We start from the raw sequence: 22,185 nt of genomic DNA on the forward strand, positions 1-22,185 counted from the left end.
TAAGGATGTGGGAGAAGGTGCCTCAAGCCCTAAAACGGTTGAACTTGTTATTGAATCCAGAAGGTTGTAGAGCTCGCAAGTGGAAAATAAGGTGCTGTTCTTCCAGCTTATGCTGTGCTTTGCTGCAGCAATGCAGCAGAGATATCTCAAGCCTGAAACAGAGATATCAGTCAGGGAACGAGATGGTATCTTATTTGCAGACAGAACATAGGTGTGCTGTGAAACAGTCACCCAGTCTACACTTCTTTTACTCAATGTAGAGGAGACCACATTGTGAGCAGTAAATGAGTAGACTAGATTGAGTGAACTGCAGGTAGTGATGCTTCAATTGGAAGGTGTGTTTGGACCCTTGCATATTGAGGAAGGAGGAAATAAATGGGCAGACTTACACCCTCTGCAGTTACAGGGGAATGTGCCAAGTGGCTGTATGCGCGTATGTTTGGGGGGGGTAAGAGAGAGGAGATGGTAAAATGCTACAGTGAAGGAGTGAACTAGGATGTCCTGGAGGGAACAGTCCTTGCAGATATGGGGGCTAGTGATGTGGATACTGATGGGATGGTAAGTGAGGACAAAGGAGACACTATTGCTGCTGTGGACGGTAGGTGGAGGGGTGAAGACTGGAGTGCAGAAGATGACATGGTCTTGACTAAGGACCCAGTCAACTACAGTGCTGGAGAATCCTCAGTTGAGGAGGAAGATGGACATTGCAGAGGCCCCCTTGTCAAAGCTGTCATCATCAGAACAGATGTGAGAGACACAGACAAACTGGGAGAATGGAATAGAGTTTGTACAGAAAGCAGGGTGTGAGGACGTACAGTCAAGGTAATTGTAAGAGTCAGTTGGTTTGGTGTGGACATTGATAGCCAACATATCCTCAGAAATGGAAACAGGAAGCAGTCAGAGATGAACCAGGTAAAGGAGAGTGCGGGGTGAAAAGTGGAAGCAAAATTTATGAACTCTTCCAATTCCGGAGGTGAGAGGGAAGCAGCACCAATGACATCATGACTATACCAGAAAAACAGCTATGGGTAGAGACTGAAATAGAATGTTCCATGTACCCCAAGGAATGTTCCATGTACCCCACAAAGAGACAGGAATAACTGGAGCCTATGCTTGTAGGCATGACCATACCTTTTACTTGAAGGAAGTCAGAAGAGTTATGGCAGGAGACTGGTGGTGAATGTGGACAGTTCAGGCCTTATTTCCCAGGAAGAAGTGGAGACCATCCTGATGGGGGATGGATGTGTAAAGGGATTGCATGTCCACAGTAAAGAGGATGCAGCTGGAGGAAAAACCTAGTTAAGTTAGGAAAAGATGAGTTCTGTGAAGCAGGAGCAGACAGAAATGAAGTAGAGGTAAGCTAGGTTGTATTGGGAGACTATAACCTTGGAGGCTGGGGTGAAGGGGAAATCACCAGATGAAATGAGATTAGCGACAGTTGTGGACATGATGGCCTGATGTCCCATGGTGGGATCAAGGCGGATGGGGAAATAAGGGAAGGTATTGGAGAGCTGGTGCTCAGCCTCTGCAATGTAGAGGTCAGTCCACCAGACAGTAGCACCAGCCTTGTCAGCAGGCTTAATCACAAAGTCAAGGTTAGGTCTGAGAGAATGAAGTGCAGCCAGTTTACAGGGAGATACTTTGAATTGGGGGAAGAGGTGGGCAGAGAAATTAAAGCGACCAACGTCAGTCAACACTTCTCGGTGAACAGGTAGAATGCAGGTAAAGGGCCAGTTGGGAGAGGTCCAAGTGGAAAGAGACTGTTGCAAGGTTGGCAAAGGAGTCTGTGGGATGGGGAGAGGACTCATGTCCAAAGAAATGGGCATGGAGGTGAAGGTGACAGAAGAAAAGCTCAACGTCATGTCATGCTTGAAATTCATTACGGCGGGAATGCAGAGAGATAAAATGGAGACCTTTGCCGAGTACAGAATGTTCAGCATCAGTGTGTAGAATGCCAAAAGGAATAGTAAGTACACGATCTGAGGTGCAATTGGGAGAGGGGATGCAGCAAGAGGGAAGGGGAGGAGGAAGAAGGTTCCAAAGGACCATGGGTTTTTCTGAGAGAGAGCGAGAGCAAGAAGTCGAGAGTGTGCACATGACGATGCATGGCACTGAATGCAGATCTCAGGATGCAGCGAGAACAGCTGTCTGTGGAACACTGAACATCACGGAGATTGCTATGATCCTGGACAGATTCAAAACACGAAGGATGAAACTCGAGTTGAAATCCATGTTGGTTAGTCTGAGCTGGAGGCAGTCAGTCAATCAGTCAGTCAACGAGGAATATGATGTGGCTGAGGAAGCGAGTTTTAGCAAACACTTTGTCAAACATGAGGAGTGACAGTAAAATTAATGATAGTGGACAAGAAAGAAGATTGAAACAGAAATTCTGTCAGAGAAAGGAGCAGACCTTCAAGGTAGGCATGCCTGGAAGAGATGTGGCAGTGAGTTAGATGCTAAATAAAAACCAGAAGAACTGCAGATGCCGGAAATCAGAAACAAAAACAGAAACTGTTGGAAAAGATCAGGTCTGGCAACATCTGTGGGGAAAAAATCAGCATTAACGCTTCAGGTCCAGTGATCCTTCTTCAGAACAAAGGATATATTGTTCCTTTTATAGGATTGTGTGAAACTAACAATCTCAAAACTTGGTACAGAATATAAATGAGACATAGGAAATAAAAGACAGATCTTACCATTTGAAGGGACAAGTTGAGCTGCATGCCTGTAGTAGGATTCAGCCTGGCTAGTCTGATTTCTGTATCGTGCTGTAAGTCAAACCATAGATATATTAGTGAACTAGGTGCCTGAAAAAAAAGTGCACATTATCTCAACAAGTTGCTTGTTTATTTGCATACGATTATGCAGTTTTTTTTCCCCCTCATCCAACAATGGTTAGGAATGCCCTCACTATGAGATAAGATTGTTTTACCTACATTTATTAGTTGATTGCAATGCAGTTAACTGTTTAAAGAATGATACAGTGACCAGTTATGGTGAAAGTATGCAATCCTAATAGTTTTGAAGTTGACCAAATCCGAACATAGCATTAGAAATGCTCACACCTGATCAACCCCAGAACTTGTTTTAGTGAAAAGAGATCTATAGCAGGAGATTTGCTCTCAAGATAGTGTGAAGGATAGTATAAGGCAATGCTACTAACTGCCTCATTTTTGGTTCCCACTGCAACTTACCAAAAAGATGAGTAGGATACAAATTAATAGCTTCTGTTAAAAAGCTGACCACACAATGTTTTTGTCATTTAAAATAAGGGAAGTCAGGAAAAGAAAGCAATATTTTCTGCACTGACCACCCAAAGCCAGTATCAAGTAACCCTTATTCAGATAAAGGGATGTCTGCATACAAAGAAATTCTACTATTTTCAGCTTTGTCAGGAGAATACCTGGGATCCAGGAGGCAAGAAGTCTCTTGATGCTACGGATAAGTTGTGCACGAGACTGTCTGTGGAGCTAATTGTTCATCTCTGTCTGACATTTTCTTCTTAGTATATAATCCTAAGCCTTAAAACTCAGCCTACAAACAACTTCCACCAATGCGCACTATTTTAATTTCTTTCATTGGTCATATCACATTATCCCATGGCTCTTGACAGACCCCATTAACTTAATGCACATATGATGCTTTGCTAACTAAATTAAGTTCACTTCGTGGTTTATAATCAAAAGATAGAAATGCTTATCCTGGTTTTGACTCAAAACTACAGCTCAGAAGAACTGCATTCCAGGTTCTGCATAGCACAGTGGTTAGCAAGGTTAGATCATATGGAATACGGGGAGAATTAGTCACTTGTATACAGAACAGGCTCAAAAGATAGTGGTGGAGGGTTGCTTATCAGATTGGAGGCCTGTGACCAGTGGGTCCACTACTTTTTGTCATTGATATCAATGCTTTGGATATGAACATATGGTTAGTAAGTTTGCAGATAACACCAAAATTGGAGGTGTAGTGGACAGCGAAGGAGGTTATCTCAGATTACAACAGGATCTTGATCAGATGAGCCAATGGGCTGAGGAATGACAGATGGAGTTTAATTTAGTTAAATGCGAGGTGCTGCGTTTTGGAAAGCAAATCTTAGCAGACTTATATACTAAGGGGTGCTGCTGAACAAAGAGACTTTGGAGTGCAGGTTCACAATCCCTTGAAAGTAGAGTCGCAGATAGCTATGATAGTGAAGGTGGTGTTTGGCATGCTTGCCTTTATTAGTCAGTGCATTGAGGATAGGAGTTGTGATGTCATGTTACAGCAGTACAGGACATTGATTAGGCCACTGTTGGAATACTGCATGCAATTCTGGTCTCTCTTCTATCGGAAGGATATTGTGAAACTTGAGAGGGTTCAGAAAAGAATCACAAGGATACTGCCAGGGTTGGAGAGTTTGAGCTGTAGGGAGAGGCTGAATAGGCTAAGGGTCTTTTCCCTAGAATGACAGAAGATGAGGGGTGTCCTTATACAAGTTTATAAAATCATGAGGGGCACAGATAGGGTGAATAGCCAAGTTCTTTTCCTTAGGGTCACGGAGTCCCGAACTAGAGGGCATAGGTTTAAGGTGAGGGGGAAAATATTTAAATGGGCCCTAAGGATCAACTTTTTCACACAGAGGGTGGTGTGTCTGTGGAATAAGCTGCGAAGTGGTGGAAGCTGATACAATTACAACATTTAAATGACATCTGGATGGGTATGTGAATGGGAAGGGTTTAGAGGGATATGGCCAAATGCTGGAAAATGGGACTAGATTAATTTAGAATATCTGGCTGGCATGGACGAGTTGGACCAAAGGGTCTGTTTCCATGCTGTACAGGTCTATAATTCTAACTGACTTGATCTATCAGGTTTTCTGAATCTAATGGGTCATAATTTGCTGTGACAAAGCATTCAACAGAATGAGTTGTTAGCTTGACTGGTCCCACTCAGATTAGGATTTTGACATATTTTGCATGGTGGCTAAAAGCATATAGTGTAACACTGCAGCTAAGTGAAACTGAATGGTAGGAACCTGAGTGAAGAGGGTATGGAACTGTACATTTTCTTAACTGGATTTAAGGATTACAAAATTAACAGAGAAGGAAGGGTAAGTTAAATAGTCATTTGGTAGTACAGAACTTGAGTGTTGCTAAAGACAGACATTTTGTCAAAGCTTTTTGTCTGTATTCTTCAGGAATCAATATCTTTGTGAATTGTCAAGGGAAAAACCAAAATCTATCGTGTATAAAAGAGCTAACTGGTTGCCAAGTGGACTCTGGTAAAGGGACAGCCATGGAGAATGCACCCATTAATGTTGATTGACAGTTAACTGTCAGACTTTGTTAAAATTTTAAACTGGGCAGATTGATTCTGGTCAGGGCATTACCTAGAAAAATGAATCAGCGAATGGATGTCACCTATTATTTCAGAATGTCATACAGCATAGAAAGACACTTTTTGGTCCAACCAGTGCATGACAAACATAATCCCAAACTAAACTAGCCCCACCTGCCTACTTCTGGTCCATATCCCTCCAATCATGTCATGGAAAAACTGATATTAGCAGTTTCAGCACACAGATAAGCACTAAAATTAGCTCCAAAAGAAGTTTGTGCCCCATATTGCTTGCCCTTTCTGCTCATTTAAACAACTCATAAGAAAACAGCAATGGAAAATAAAAGGAAGGGAAGAAGCATTAACATGTACTTGCATTTATAGCATTGACTTCTCAACATACTTTAGAACTGTGCTAGAAAATTCTGTCCTAAAAATGGTATTTGGGACCTCTGGCTATAGAATTAGGAAGATTGAGAGCTCTAATAAATGTCAGCCTTGTCCAAGTTTCAAAGAATTTTAATTACAACAAAAAAGAAGTTAAAGCAGAAACCAAAATTTATGGAAACAAATGTGTAAATGTTTGTGATCAACATATAATGGCTTTATCTTAAAGCTGTTCTATTCCCCAGTTCCATTTCATGCTTTGGCTCATTCGACAATTTATCAAGAAACCTTTTCTCTTCCTTTCAGGTATTAAGGAATGCAGGCTGCAACAGAATGGTACCCACAGGCCTCTGAAACCCTCTTTTATTTGTCTTTTGTCTGACTGTACTCCTTCCTCCAACCCCACCTCTTGTCAGGCATTTACAATATTTCTGAGATTCTGCTCTCTGATGCTGAATGATCTGTACTCAGTCAAGGTGTTAATATTAATCCCTTTAAGCCCACACCTCAATGAATTTCAGGTGCAACTTGATGTCAAACTCTTTTTCCATAGCTTTTGCTCTGTGCCCATTTCTTTGGGCAGAAGTTCTCTCCCCAGCCTGCAGATCCCTTTGTCCTCTTCCAACACTGTCCCTCCACCTGGACCTCTCACTCTGGCCTCTTACCTAAACTCAACTTGTTCATTGAGAACTGCTGACTTAATTTCTCTGCTCCCTTCATTTATTCCAACCTACTTCTCTCTGAACTTACTGCTCTAAGACTTTGTACTCAAACCTGCCAACAAGGGTGGCAATGTTGCTTGGCATACTGACCTCTATTTCATAGCTGAGCGTTAGCATTTGGACACTTTTATTTCGCCCAGACCATGACTCTCAACACTGAACACACTGTTTCCACGACTGTCATTAACCTCATCTCATCTGGGGATAATGTTTAAGGCAAGGAGCAAATAGTTTAGATATGTGAGAACTTTTTTTTCATCTCGAGGGTGGTACATTGATCATACTGCCACAGAGGGTGGTAGAGGCAACATTTATGAAGCACTTAAAATGCCAGATAATATTAGGCTATGAACGAAGTGCTGGCAAATGGGATTAGTGTAGTTTGGCATTTGTTGGTTGATCTAACATGGTGGGCCGAAGAGCCTGTTCACATACTGAACAAACCTGACTCCATTCTATTCTCCAAGATTCTCAGTTTCTGTTGCATGTTCTTATGAGGTCATCTTGTGCACAGGGGCCTCAGAAATGTCCACCTTTGTCATCAACCTTTGTTTCCTCACCAGAGATTGACAGGGCACTTAGTCTTGTCCGACCCACTTCTTGCCCTAACTCCTTGCCTTCTCCCCTACAACAGCTGAAACTTTATTGCTGGAACAGCACAGCAGGTCAGGCAGCATCTAGGGAACAGAAGATTCGACGTTTCGGGCACATGCCCTTCTTCAGGAATTCCCCTACAACAGCAATAGAGATATACCTGCTCCGGTCCTCACTTAACAGTGCACCAACATTCAGTTATAAACTGCCACCCCCAATGGGATGTCGATCACCAGACCCTGTTCTTCTCCCCTCCTTGGTCAACATTTCGCAGGATCCATTCTCTCCAGAACATGGTCCACTCCTCCTCCACTACACTGCCATGGCATCTTCCCATGCAATTATTTAAGGTGCAATACTTTTTTTTTTACTAACCTCCTCCCTTCCCACCCACCCAAGGCAGCTGACACACTCGTGAGGTGAAGCAGCAATCTAGCTGCACCTCATTCAACGTAGTCTGCAATATTCACTGTTCACAATGATCTCTACATTGTGGAGACAAAATACAGACTTCACAACTCGTTTGCCAAACATCTAGCCGCTATTTGTAAAAATGATCCTGAGCTTCCAGTCATCTTCCACTTCAACACATCACGTTCCCATGCCAACACTTTTCTCTCAGGCCTACTGCAGTGCTCCAGTGAGGCTCAATGTAAGCTGAAGAAACGCCACTTCAGCTTCTGTCTGGGTACTGGGTTTAACCATTTCAGGACATGAATACCTTTCTCCACTTTTGTTACCTACACCCATACCCCAGGACCTGTTTTGCATGGTTGTTCCCAGCACAGCTAACCTATTTTCAAACATTTTTACTGCTCATTAGCACTCCAACCAGCATTTATTTATCTCTTGGTTTACCATTAGCAATCTGTTTTCTATCCATTTTCTCTCTAAGTACTATCTCCACTCACTCTATTCATTATACCCCAACTAGTCATCAGCATAAATATCACCCTTCCCCAGCTATTTTCAATTCTCTAGACTCAAAACGTTGACTGTTTTTCTGTATAAATGCTGACAGACCTGCTGAGTTTCTCCAGCACTTTGTTTTTGTACACAATGTTGAGAAGGCCTATAACAGTTATATATATCCTTTGTGAAGTTGCAGCTTTTAGATGAGCACTGTTTTAAATATAAAAAACAATGTTCAAACCACATTACACATTAAAAGGTGGTCTGAAGCCTATAAAAGAGGTAAAAACAATAACTGCAGATGCTGGAAACCAGATTCTGGATCAGTGGTGCTGGAAGAGCACAGCAATTCAGGCAGTATCCAACGAGCAGCGAAATCGACGTTTCGGGCAAAAGCCCTTCATCAGGAATAAAGGCACACTTCAGGCTCTCTGCCTTTATTCCTGATGAAAGGCTTTTGCCCGAAACGTCGATTTCGCTGCTCGTTGGATGCTGCCTGAATTGCTGTGCTCTTCCAGCACCATTGATCCAGAATGAAGCCTATAAGAGGTGAATACTCTCAAAAGTATATCAGAATCATGGATAAACTGCAACAAAAACAGCAATTGCTAGAAAAATTTCAGCAGGTCTGGCAGAATCTATGGAGAGAAAGCAGAATTAACATTTCAGGTCTAGTGACCCTTCTTTGGAATGGATCGTAGCTGGGAAAGGTGATATATATGCTAAAGAAGAGATCGGCGAAGCAAAAACAATAGAGGATGGAGCCCAGACAGAGTGCCAGACAGGTCATAGAGTCATAGAGATGTACAGCACAGAAACAGGACCTTCAGTCCAACTCCTCCCTGCCGACCAGCTATTCCAACCAAATCTAGTCCCACATGTCAGCACCTAGCCCATATCCCTCCAAACCCTTCCTGTTCATATACTCATCCAAATGTCTTTTAAATGTTGCAATTGTATTAGCCTCCGCCACTTCTGGTAGCCCATTCCCTCCACACACCACTGTGTGAAAACGTTGCCCATTAGGTCTTTTTTATATTTTTCCTCTCTCACCCCAAACCTATGCTCTCTAATTCTGGACTCACCCTAAGGAAAAGACTTTGTCTATCTACCCTATCTATGTCCCTCATGATTTTATAAACCTCTGAGGTCACCCCTCAGCCTCCGACGCGCCAGAGAAAACAGCCCCAGCCTATTCAGCCTCTCCCTGTAGCTCAAATCCTCCATCCCTGGCAACATCCTTGTAAATCTTTTCTGAACCCTTTTAAATTCCGATAGGAAGGAGACCAGAATTGCACGCAATACTCCAAAAGTGGCCTGACCAATGTCCCATATAGCCGCAACATGACCGCCCAGCTCCTGTACTCCATACTCTGACCAATAAAGGAACGCATATCAAACGCCTTCTTCACTATCCTATCTACCTGTGACTCCACTTTCAGGAGCTATGAACCTGCACTCCAAGGTCTCTTTGTTCAGCAACACTCCCTAGGACCTTACCATTAAGTGTATAAGCCCTGCTAAGATTTGCTCCAAAATGCATTTATCGGAATTAAACTCCATCTGCCAATTTTCAGCCCATTGGTTGAGAGAGAGGGGGAGAGAGAGGCAGACAGAGAAACAGTTGGCAGCAGTAGGAATGGATAAATGTACTTTGGGAGAATGAATCGCAGCTAAACCATTTGTGGCTGATAATGGGGTGGCTGTGGTAGAATGCCTGGCGTGTGGAGGTTGGTTAAGGACATGGAAGAATGTGCTCAAGCTCGACAATTGTTGAACTCAATATAGAGTCCTGAAGGCTGCAGGGTTCTCAAGCTGAAAAAAAATGCAGAAATTGCGAGGTTGTTCTTCCAGCTTACGCTCAGCTTCACTGGAGCATTGCAGCAGACCTAGAAGAACAGCAACTCATTTTCCACTTGGGAAACCGACACCCTTCAGAACTCAATGTTGAGTTCAATAACTGTAGAGCGTGAGCACCTTCTCCCATGTCCATACCCCAACCCCTGAAACCAGGTCTTCTCATCACATGGACTGCTACCATTTCAGCCACTATCAAACAACTTTAGCAGCTACTCATTCTCCCAGGCTGAACTTTAGCCATTCCTTTGTCTGTCCAATCGTTTTTCATTCTCACTGGGCTTCACTGACAACTATTGATTACTCCTTTCCCCTTCCTCCAACTTTTCTCTTGCATATATACCAACCTTTTCCTAGCTATAATCAGTTTTGAAGAGGAGTTACTAGACCTGAAATGTTAATTCTGCTTTCTCTCCACAGATGCTGCCAGACCTGCTGAATTTTTTACAGCAAATTTCCACATTTGTTTCTGGTTTCCGGCATACACAGTTCTTTGCTTTTTTTCATGGACAAACTACACCGGTTTGAAATTTAAAGTAAAGTAATTTATACAAAGACTTAAAGTAATTTGACTGAATTGGGCTTCAACTGTCGCTGTAAACTCCAGGTGACATACCTATGTCTCCAAGATGTACAAGGCAATGCTGGCAGATATAAGAGCAAGAGCTGGGTTGGGGCTTCACAATTCCACTGGTGCTGCATTGCTTATTGCTGATGATTCCAAGCTGTGATGATTTTACACGGCAAGGAAGGTCCACATTGAAGACTGTGCACAACTCCTGCAGCAACTGAAACAAAAGAAATTCCAAAACACACGCAAAAGGATAACTTTATTCAAAGTATTCCCCAAGTTGCAAAATCTAATTATGTAACATTACAACAAGGAGAGAAGTTCTTTGGGAGTACCATGTACAGTTCTGGCTATCCGGCTGTAGGAAGGATATTATTAAATTGGAGAGAGTTCAGAAAACATTTACCAGAATGATACCCAGATTGGAGGGTTTGAGCTATAAGGATAAACTGGGACTTTTCCCACTGGAGAGGTGGTGGTTGAGGGGTGACCTATAAAATCATGAGGGGCACAGATAAGGGGAATACCAGAAGATCTCTTCCCTAAGATGGGGGAGTTCAAAACAAGGGAGCATTTCTTAAGAAAAGAGGGTTTAAAAGCAACCCACGATGCAACTTTTTTCACAGTGGTTCGCACATGGAATGAATCGCCAGAGGAGTGGTAGATGCAGATACAGTTGCAACATTTAAAAGACATTTACATAAACAGGAAAGGTTTAGAGGATAAGGGCCAAACGCAGACAAGTTGGACTAGTTTAGTTAGGGAAACGTGGTCAGCATGTTTTAGCTGGATCGAACAGTCTGTTTCTATGCTGCATGATTCTAGGTAATTCAGCCCCTTGAGCTTACTCCATCATTCAATACGGTCGTGGCTGATCTCATTTCAGCCCTTTTCTGACCCTTAGAAGTAATTCCTCATCTGTTCCCCTTATCCTAAACTAAGGTATCTCATTCTAAGTTGCCCAGAAGGGAAAACATTTGCTCTACATCTACTTTGTCAATCCTCTTGAATATATTGTAGATACCTCAACTAGATCTCCTCTCATTCTTCTAATTCTAGAGGGTATAGACCTAAACTGCTCTCTCTTCATAAGACAAATCCCTTGTATTTCTGGCATCAATCTAGTGACTCTCCTCTGAAATGCCTGTAATGCAGCTATATTCCTTCTCAATTAAGAGGACCAAAGTTCAATGCAATACTTCAGGTGTGAACTCATTAATGCCTTGCACAGTTGCAGCAACACTTCCCTACTTTTATACTTTATTCCTCCAGTGATAAATGCCAAAACTCAATTTGGTTTCCTTATTACCTGTTATACCTGCATACTAGTTTGCTACAATTCATACACAAGGACACCCAGATGTCTGCACCAAAGCACTCAATTTTTTCTCCATTTAAATTATAATTGCCTGTCTATTCTTCACACCAAAATAGATAACCTCATACTTATTCATGTTAAATTCCATCAGCCAAATTTTAGCCCAATCATCTAATCTATCCATACCTACTTGTAATTTAAAACTTCTTCACTACAAATTATTTTCCCACTTATTTTATCTACAAATTTGGCTGCAGTGCCTTCCATCCCTGCGCGCAAGTCTATTAATACAGATTGTAAATAGTTGGGGCCTGAAAACCAAACCCTGTGGCACACTACTGGTTACATCTTGCCAACCAGAAAAAGATATTTATCTGGACTCTCTGCTTTCTGTTGGTTAATCAAACTTCTATCCAAGCTAATATATTACACCAAATCCCATGTGATCTTGCCTCATATTAACCTTTTGTGCAACACTTTATCAAATACCTTTTGGAAGTCCAGATATACATCGACAGAATAGCTACTATCCACGTTGCTATTTACATAGAGTCAGAGGTGTACAGCACAGAAACAGACCCTTCGGTCCAACTTGCCCATGCTGACCAGATATCCTACCTAATCTAGTCCCATTTGCCAGCCTACTCAGTCTCTCCCTATATCACAAAGAATAGCAAGTTAGTCAAACATGATTTCAAAGAATTCCAGCAAGTTAGTCAAGCATGATTTGCCCTTCATAAAACCCTGGTGACTTTGATGCATTATGCTTTGTCTTTCAAAATTCTTATTATTATTTCCATAATAATGCATTCTAACAATTTCACAATGAAAGACATTAAACTAACTAATCTATAGTTTCCTGTCTGCCTCCCTCCCTTTTTAAAAAAGGCCATCAAATTGGCACCTTTCTAATCTAACAAAAGTTTTCCAACATTTAGGGAATTTTGGAATGTTACAATGAATGGATCCACTATATCTGATGCCACTTCCTTTCAGACGTGAGGATGTAGGCGATCGGTCCTGGGGCCTTGCTGTCAGGTTTCAATACCAATAATTGGCTCAGTGCTTTCTCCCCAGTGGACAATTATAAGCCTTGTTTATTTCTACAAATATCAAAATCAGTAACTGCTACTATGAAAATCTCTCTACTTCACCTACCACACGACTCCTTGTAGTGTCAGACAGCATTTCCCAACATCACTGATTAACAACATAATATCAGGGAGGAATCCAAACTTCCGATTGCCTGAAGCGCAGAACATAGATCAACTAGGAGAAAGTGAGGACTGCAGATGCTGGAGAACCAGAATTGGAAAAATGTGGTGCTGGAAAAATACAGCAGGCTAGGCAGCATCCGAGGAGCAGAAATGAACGGCTTATGCCCGAAACATCGATTCTCCTGCTCCTCGGATGCTGCCTGGCCTGCTGTGTTTTACCAGCACCACATTTTTCAGCGCAGAACATAGATTACCCAGTTGCTACTGTGGTTTTCACAATTCCACTGAATTTTACTCTGACATAAGCCAGACAAATTTAGGTTACTAATACTATACCACCCAACTAAGCTGACTGATCCACTAAAGACTAGACAATTATTTACTTTTCCCAGTGAAATCCCAAAATTGTCTTCAGGACTCACCTGTGTGTAGAAGCCACTAGCTGCCTCTAAGAAGAGCGAAAGATTGGCCTGTACCTCACTGCGGTTAGGATTGGCTCGGTTTTTGGCCTGCCCCTGTAGTGTTGTAATTTGATTTTTGAAGGCATGATTCCAGCTACAGTAAATAATAAATTAACCATTAAAATTAAAAACTTCAAGACTATTACATGTGCTCACAGCATTTCAGCAACTTTTTTTTTAAATTTTAAGAAAACAATTTAATTTTCTTCAACAGCTTGTACAACAATTTAACAAGTTACATTGCTTTTAAATAACTGGCTTTCACTTTAATTCAAGTTAAAATACAACACCAAGCACATTACAAAAAGTATATCTATCAACATTTTTAGAAAGGCAGCCAATTTAAAGTCTCTAATTGACAAATGAAATGCAGTCCAGCCAGCTTTCCCTCACCTTACAAGAACTATTTTTCCCTTAGCACAAAGTGAAGTTTTGTTAGAATGGTACAGGCAAACACTGTCTCCACTACAGGATGGAGTAAGCAGTGAGGTTAGTGCGTTTGACGATAATGAGAAATCAATAAATATTGGAGAAAAATATTGAAACCAAAAATTATGTTTTCAATCAATGATCTTAAAAGCATTATAATACCATAAAACCATAATGAAGCTGGATGAAGGTTATACTGCCAGTAGGTTTGATTCAGTATTAGAAATCAATAATTGTGTACACAGTGTGACTTAAATCAGGTCAAATTAAACATAACTGACATTCGCAGCTAAGTTAGCTCGCTGAGCTGGAAGGTTTGTTTTTAGACGTTTTATCACCATACTCGATAATATTATCAGAGAGAGTCTCTGGTGAAGCGCTGTGGTATGTCCCACCTCTCTATTTATAGGTCTTGGTTTCTTAAGGTGGGTGATGTCATTTCCAGTTCACATTCAATAGCAAAACAAGTCAACGGAACACCCACTGGATATCTGGGCTGATAGTGGAAGCAGTAATGCAGAGATTTGAACAAGCTGCCCTGCTATCTATCCAACCCAAACTTTGGGTCTGTTACGTGGATGACACCTTTGTCATCACAAAACAGAACAAATTAGAGGAAACGTACAACACCATCAACAATATCCTGACAAGCATAAAATTCACAAAAGCGGAGGAGAATAATAACAGACTCCCATTCCTAGATGTGACAGTTGAACGTACAGTTAACGGAGAGCTTCAAACCAGAGAGGACAGAAAAACAAACACAGCCCAGATACTTAGCTTCAGACGCAATCATCCCAACACACATGAACTGAGCTGCATTAAGACATTATTTCAACGGACTACATCATACGAACTACAAAAAGCAGAAAAATATCTATACAACATTTTCAAGAAAAACAGATACCCAATAAACACAATCCTCAGAATTCCTCAGAAACAAACCCGAACAAGCAGACACAACGCAACCAAAAACTATAGCCACATTACCTTACAAAGACATATCAGAAATGACTTCCAGACTACTCAGACCCCACAAACCTACCAACACACTTAAACAGCAACAAATGAACCTAAAGGATCCATTGGATACTACCAGCGAAACTAACGTCATTTACCAGATACCATGCAAGAACTGTAAAGAAACACTACATTGGACAAACAAGCAGGAAACCTGCCACCAGGATACACGAACGTTAACTAGCCACCAAAAGACATGACCCACTATCACTAGCTTCCATACATACAGACAAAGAAGGACACCACTTTGACTGGGACAACACACATATCCTAGGACAGGCAAAACAAAGACACATGAGAAATCTTAGAGACATGGCATTCTAACTGGAACTCTATCAACAAACACATTGATTTAGATCCAATCTACCTTCTCTTTTAAAAAAAAACTGGAAATGACATCACCACCTCAAGAAACCAAGACCTATGAAGAGAGAGGCGGGACGTACCACCAGTGCTTCACTGAAGACTCTCACCTAGTGTGGTGGTGAAACATCTGAAAACAAACCTTCCAGCTCAGCGGGCTAACTTCCATACTTATTAACCTGAGCTACAAATCTTCTCAAAAATCACGATAACAGAGGTCTCTGGAATGTAACAATTTTGGCTCAACTTGAATAGTAGGAGAAAGGGAGGACTGCAGATGCTGGAGATCAGAGTTGAGAGTGTGGGTCTCAAGCCTCTAGTTCGGCACAGCCCTCCTGACCTGTCCATTACTCCCCCCTTGACCTATCACCTTCTCCCTCACCTTCATCCACCTATCATTTTCTCAGTTACCTTCTTCCCCACCCCTACCCCCTCCCTTTTATCTCTCAGCTCCCAGCCCACGTCTCATTCCTGATGAAGGGCTTATGCCTGAAACATTAATTCTCCTGCTCCTCGGATGCTGCCTGACCTGCTGTGCGTTTCCAGCAACACATGCTCGACTCAACTTGAATAGTGATTAATCTAGTATGAAATAAGAATGAAAATGTATCATCTGTAGAATGAAAAATAACAAATTTACCACCAGATTGATTTATTACCCGACACTTAGAAAGATTAGAAGCCAATGAAACACTAACAGTAGAACAAAAACGCTTTGGAATGTTTTTAAGGAGAATGCAATTGTTTGATGGTAGGCAGGAATCATTCCCTCTGACATATCAGAGAATCAAGATGTGAAGAATAAATATGCACTTCCAAGATCAATGAACCTCCCAAAATAAGTTTATTCAAAACTATTCAATAAATTCTGGATCATGGATCCTAACAGCTGAACACCAAGTACCTCCAATTTCCCGAACATTTGTTGATGAAAACTGATTTCACATTAATTTTACTTATATTACTTCTGTTTAAACCATTCTATTTACAAGCCGCAGAGCCACTGCTCTACAAAACAATGTCGTCAAGCTGCAGCAAGCTGTCCCTTCAAGCGGAATGCTTTAAGCACAATGGGAAAAAATGAGAATTTCCACTTACCTCCTACCAATATTGGTTTAAGAGGTATCAACATTACAGCTTTGATAATAATTAAATACAACTTTAAACAGCATTTGTTTGTTCTTACAGAAGAGATGTTCAAATGGCATGAGGAAAACTTTTTTTAAAAATTCATTTACACGATGTGGGTGTCACTGACTAGGTCAGCATTTAATTGGTCAGAGGGCAGTTAAGAGTCAACCACATTGCTGTGGATCTGAAGTCACATGAAGGCCAGATGAGATAAGGATGGCAGTTTCCTTCCCTAAAAGACACGAGTGAAGCAGATGGGTTTTTCCAACAATCGACAATGGCTTCATGGTCATAATTTGATCCTTAATTTCAGACTTTTATTGAACTCAAATTCCACCATCTGCCATATTTGTAAAATGCAATATTTATTTGGTGACATTGTTTACAGTAAGACAAATGATGTAGGCTTTATAGGGACAAGTTGTTGGAGGGAATGTTGAGGGACAGGATTCACGCATACTTGGAAAGGCAAGGACTGATTAGGGATAGTCAACATGGCTTTGTATATGGGAAATCATGTCTCATGAACTTGACTGAGTTTTTTGAAAAAGTAACAAAGAGGATTGATGGGAGCAGAGCTGTGGACGTAATCTAGATGGACTTCAGTAAGGCGTTCAACAAGGTTCCCCATGGAAGACTGGTTAGATCTCATGGAATACAGAAGAACTAGTCATTTGGATACAGAACTGGTTCGAAGGTAGAAGTCAGATAGTGATGGTGGTGGGTTGTTTTTCAGATTGGAGGCCTGTAACCAGTGGAGTGCCACAAGGATTTGTGCTAGATTCTTTACTATTCGTCATTTACATAAATGATTTGGAAATGAACATAGGAGGTATAGTTAGTAAGTTTACAGATGACACCAAAATTGGAAGTGTAGTAGACAGCAAATTAGGTTACCTTAGATTACAATGGGATCTTGGTCAGAAAGGTAAATGGGCTGAAGAACGGCAGATGGAGGTTAATTTAGATAAATGCGAGGTGCTGCATTTTGGGAAAGCTTAGCAGGACTTATACACTTAATGGTTAAGGTCCAAGGGAGTGTTGCTGAACAAAGAGACCTTGGAGTGCAGGTTCATAGCTCCTTGACAGTAGATTCTCAGGTAGATCGGACAGTGAAGGTGTTTGCTATGCTTTCCTTTATTGGTCAAAGCACTGAGTATAGGAGTTGGGAGACCATGTTGCAGCTATATAGGACGTTGGTTAGGCCACTTTTGGAATATTGCGTGCAATTCTGGTCTCCTTCCAATCGGAAGGATATTGTGCAATTTGAAAGAGTTCAGAAAAGATTTACAAGGATGTTGTCAGGGTTGGAGGATTTGAGCTATAAGGAGAAGCTGAATAGGCTGGGGCTGTTTTCCCTGGAGCCTCAGAGGCCGAGGGATGACCTCATAGGGGTTTATAAAATCATGAAGGGTATGAATAGGATAAATAGACAAACTCTCTTCCCTGGGGTGGGGGAGTCCAGAACTAGAGGGCAAAGGTTTAGGGTGAGAGGGGAAAAGATTTAAAAGGGACAACTTTTTCATAGAGGGTGGTGCATAGGGAAGTGGTGGAAGCTAATACAAGTACAACATTTAAATGCATCTGGATGGGTATATGAATGGGAAGGGTTTAGAGGGATATGGGCAAAGTGCTGGCAAATGGGACTGGATTGGGTTGGGATATCTGGTTGGTATAGACAGGTTGGACTGAAGGGTCTGTTTCCGTGCTGTACAATTCTATGACTCTATTAGTTATTAATATTCTGTCTCTCTAGGTATGACTGTAGTGAGTTTTTTTAAAAATGTTAAAATGTTATTCATCTGCTGAGCTGGAATTTTGTTTAAATCTCATCTCTGTCCTTTTTGAAACATCAGTGTAACTTGGTTGGTCAGAAAGCTTTCAGGTTAGAAGTTCATTATAAATTTACAGATCCAGGTCAGAAAGAACAAGACAAAATTTCACCCCCTCCCCCCCACCCCCAAAAGTGACATCTGCCCTCACAACTTTCATATAGATAGCTGAACAAAGGCAAACTAATCAATGATATTTTTTGGAACTATTATAAAAGCTCTGAATTATAATGCAGAGAAAACAAAAATAAAACATTCCAAAGATTTATTTGTATAGTTTTAAAGTGCTAATGAAATTATGGTTGGCAATGATTTCTGCTTTTGGGATGAGTATGACTTCCCAGCTAAGTGTTTCAAGATGAAACTGCTAAGGACTCAAAACTGTGATTCTTTACAATAAACAAGCATAAATGTTGCTTCCATTTTTTAAAAAAAATTATACATCTTTTTCATTAGTTTAGCTTGTTTTCTGCTTTAATCAACAACTCCGCTTGCAAATGAAATCACCCATTCCTATTCATCTGATTGATAATTTTAAAATGTTGAATTTTGAAATTGACCACATTCTTGAACTTAATTATTTTCCATCCTGACAAAGTTAGAAGAGCTCCATTTTATATGTTTATACCTCCATGAGAACATAGGGAAGGGCGTGAACAAAATTTAGGAATATCGATATAGATAATGGAAGTGCATCTATGTAAATGAAAGCACAAGGACGAAAGACTGTGAAGTGCAAAGACAAAGATAGAATACTTTTGAATTTTCATATGCATTTTGTAGTGGCAATGGTGACAAAACTCTTATTTAGGTAATGATAGTAAATGCCAAGACATTTGCAAGTGTGTACAAAGTGAAAATTTCAAGTTTGCTGTCAGTGAGTCTACACTCCTCCAGGTTATGTGCTGTTAGGAGGCCACAGTGTGCAATCCCTAGGTTGCTAGAGAATAGATAAAAACTTGCATTTTTCCAGTCTCACTATGAAAATCTTCAAAAAAGTTAGAACTTGTTCAAGGAGTTGTAACTGGACTTTTAACAGTGTATGAGTTCATAATTATTACAAGACATCTTCTATGGTCCACAAAAGCTAATGTTATATTCGTGGAGAATTACATTTCTCCATTATAATTTAAAAACCTAACTTACAGTATTAGTTTTATCTTAGACCAGTTGTAAGTTGTTTCAATATATGAAGGTAAATGAATAAACACTGCTTTTAACTTTTTAGTTTACCACCTACAAGGGGTCAATTCAACATGTTTGTCTGCTAACTCTGCTTACTGCAGTTGCTTTTCAAAATGGCTAACATTACCACACAAATCAGTATAATGTAACAGATGTTAGTAATAGATCAGCAGTATATGGATCAAATACAGTGGAATAGAATCTAAGCAAAATAAATACCAAATTTTAGGTCCTGTTTTCTTCCTATTGCAGGTGAGCAATTTAACTTGCATCTTTAAACAACTACGATCAAACAAGTGCATCAACCAAATAGAAAATTGAAACAGTGACAGAGAAGTGATATTTGTGACATCACCAGAACTCACTGCATACTTACAGATCCTGCTCCACCTTCTTATCCAGTGCATACTCCAAATCTGTGACCAGCATTTTTTGGTAGAGGTCCTGTAGAGCTTGCCTGGAAGTCCAGACTTCAGCCGGACCCAGCTTTGAATCTGTCCCAAAAAAAATGTTTATATTAATCTGTAAAAAAAAAAGCGCATCTTTCCAGCTATGCTTTTCCTTCTTGGAATCAAATTATTAAAAAAAATTTGTATGCAATGGTTTTCCTTTTAAAAAGTCAGTACATTAAAGTATGTTTTATCAACTAAAATGATCTGAAAATACAGGCCAATGAAACATCTACAACAAAAGGTGTTATGGACCAGACCAGATCTCCTCAAAATATTTTACGAAGGTAGTCTAGACCCCTTTTCTTATTTTACAGACAAATGTGAAGTACCACGCTCTAGAAGCAATGCAAAGTACTCAATGATAAGCAAAATGCAATTTATTTGAACACTATGGTTAAAATACAAACAAAAGAAAGAGACATTTAGAATAACTTTATTGGAAAACTTGAGAACAATAAATACAGTAACTATTACTAATTAATTGTTCCAATATAGTAACATCTCATAAACAGATTCTCAACTGCAGTTCTCCAACTTAGGAGGAAAATAAATGAAGAGAAAATTCAGAGACAGTAGCAGCCAGGAGACATTTACTAAAGCTTCCAACTCTATTGAGACCCCAATAGCTGCTGATGTTACTGAAATTCTAAAACCCAGAAATTCTGATCTTGAGATCTGGCTACATCCATTGTTTAAAAAACAATGCAAGGGGTCCCAAATAGTTTACTCAAGTGATCTTAACTGGCCAGCTATCCACCTCTTGCTCAATTTCTCTCTCAAAAGAAACCAGGACAAAATAACTTCTAAGCCACAGCATCGTTACAAAGGTCACACAAACAAATTAAAGCAAATGGCTAAACCATATATTCACTGAGAAGGAAAATGAAAGCAGTATCAATGTTTTTAATGTGACCAAACAGCATGCACATAGATTTCAATCAATTCACAATGCAAGTTCAATAGTATGTCCATGAATGCTTCATGAGATGACAATGTTTAAACTTCACCACTTCACAAAATACGAACTTGGTATTCTGGACTCAATTATTTAGAATCCTTTCCTCATGGGCTAAATTTACTCGAAGTCAAGTCGCTCACAAATAAGTATTGATGATAAGACCAGACAGACACAATTAACATTTAATACTGAGAAACAGCAGGAGGGGTTGAGAGCAAGCAGGGGCAAGGGATGAATAAATGGGAAAGTAGAGAACTGCCATGGCCATAGATCTAATTCAATAGCAATGTTGGTAATTTTGCACAAAGATTGATATCTGTGTGAAAACAGATTCTCACAAGGCTAGCTGTAAACATGCAAAGATGGAAAAGTGCAGAACTATAATTGCCATATACTTAGGATTGTTAAAACACAATGGAAAAGTTCAAACTTTCAATGTTAAACTCTATTTCCTGCTTATAGTGAATTTTTGGTGAGGAAAGAATCTACAAGTCATAATCATTTTCAACACAAGTACTTTTAAATGCTGTGAGGCCCTGAAAAAAATGAAGAGAACAAACTGTTCATTAGAAGTTGCACAAATGTAAAATCAGATATGCAGATTGTACCAGTCATTAAGCAAATGTATTTTGTAGCGCAATATATACATAAACAATAATTTGATACACAGGGGAACAAAACTCTTCAAAATACTAAAGATGAAAACCACTAACTTTTCATAGAATGTTATTTGGATTTTTCCTGACAGTATCATTAATTGGTGAAGCATTCACAGTTCATTCTGTTTCAGCAATCAAAAATTAGATAGACTGTTCCACTGAGTATCTAATCTCAACCAGAGTTAAATGTTGTAGGTTTTAAATAGACAAAGTTTGCACACCAAGCTGGTAAAAAGTGAAATCCTCAGTGTTATAAAATGTTTAAAAGATTTTAAAAAAAATCAATTTATAAATCTGCATGCGAAATCTTTCATCTTTGACAAGCCTCCAGGCAAACATTTCTCAATAAATTTAGCTGAAAAGTTCAATTAATTTTATGAATGATTAAATATGGTATTTACCAATGTAACTTGCACTGATGCCTCCTAACATTCCTACTCTGAATAAAAGTTGGGAAGATTGAACCACTTCCATATTTGATAAAACTGTGTAACCTTAAATACATTAAAAAAAGGCTTGCTCTCAGACATGAACCAAAGAGAAAGAGCCAGGTTTGTTACAGTGAAATATTTACATTCTTTTATCCTCAGGCATTCACAGTTAGAATTGTACAGTACAGAAACAGACCCTTCGTTCCAACACGTGCATGCCAACCAAAGACCCTAAATTAATCTAGTCCTATTTGCCAGCATTTGGCCCATATCCCTCTAAACTGTTCCCAATCATATACCCATCCAGATGCCTTTTAAATGTTATTATACAAGCCTCTACCATTTTCTCTGGCAGCACATTTCATACACG

The 22,185-nt window shown here is 40.1% G+C and overlaps 1 protein-coding gene across 3 annotated transcripts in view; it reads right to left on the bottom strand.

Annotated features, from left to right (window-relative positions):
- smg7 (SMG7 nonsense mediated mRNA decay factor) overlaps positions 1 to 22,185 on the bottom strand; it is a 152,040-nt gene that overhangs the window by 77,379 nt on the left and 52,476 nt on the right. For all 3 annotated transcript variants that reach the window (XM_087990744.1, XM_043699524.2, XM_043699526.2), the window contains exons 3-6: positions 19,692 to 19,809; positions 13,317 to 13,449; positions 10,405 to 10,576; positions 2,697 to 2,768 (exon numbers count right to left, since the gene is read on the bottom strand). In XM_087990744.1, the coding sequence (XP_087846870.1) occupies positions 2,697 to 2,768; positions 10,405 to 10,576; positions 13,317 to 13,449; positions 19,692 to 19,809 (495 nt within the window). The remainder of the gene's footprint in view (positions 1 to 2,696; positions 2,769 to 10,404; positions 10,577 to 13,316; positions 13,450 to 19,691; positions 19,810 to 22,185) is intronic.

Source organism: Chiloscyllium plagiosum, unplaced genomic scaffold (assembly GCF_037043375.1).
Source record: "Chiloscyllium plagiosum isolate Xiang-an unplaced genomic scaffold, Cpla_swu_hap1 HiC_scaffold_9, whole genome shotgun sequence".
Classification (NCBI taxonomy): domain Eukaryota; kingdom Metazoa; phylum Chordata; class Chondrichthyes; order Orectolobiformes; family Hemiscylliidae; genus Chiloscyllium; species Chiloscyllium plagiosum.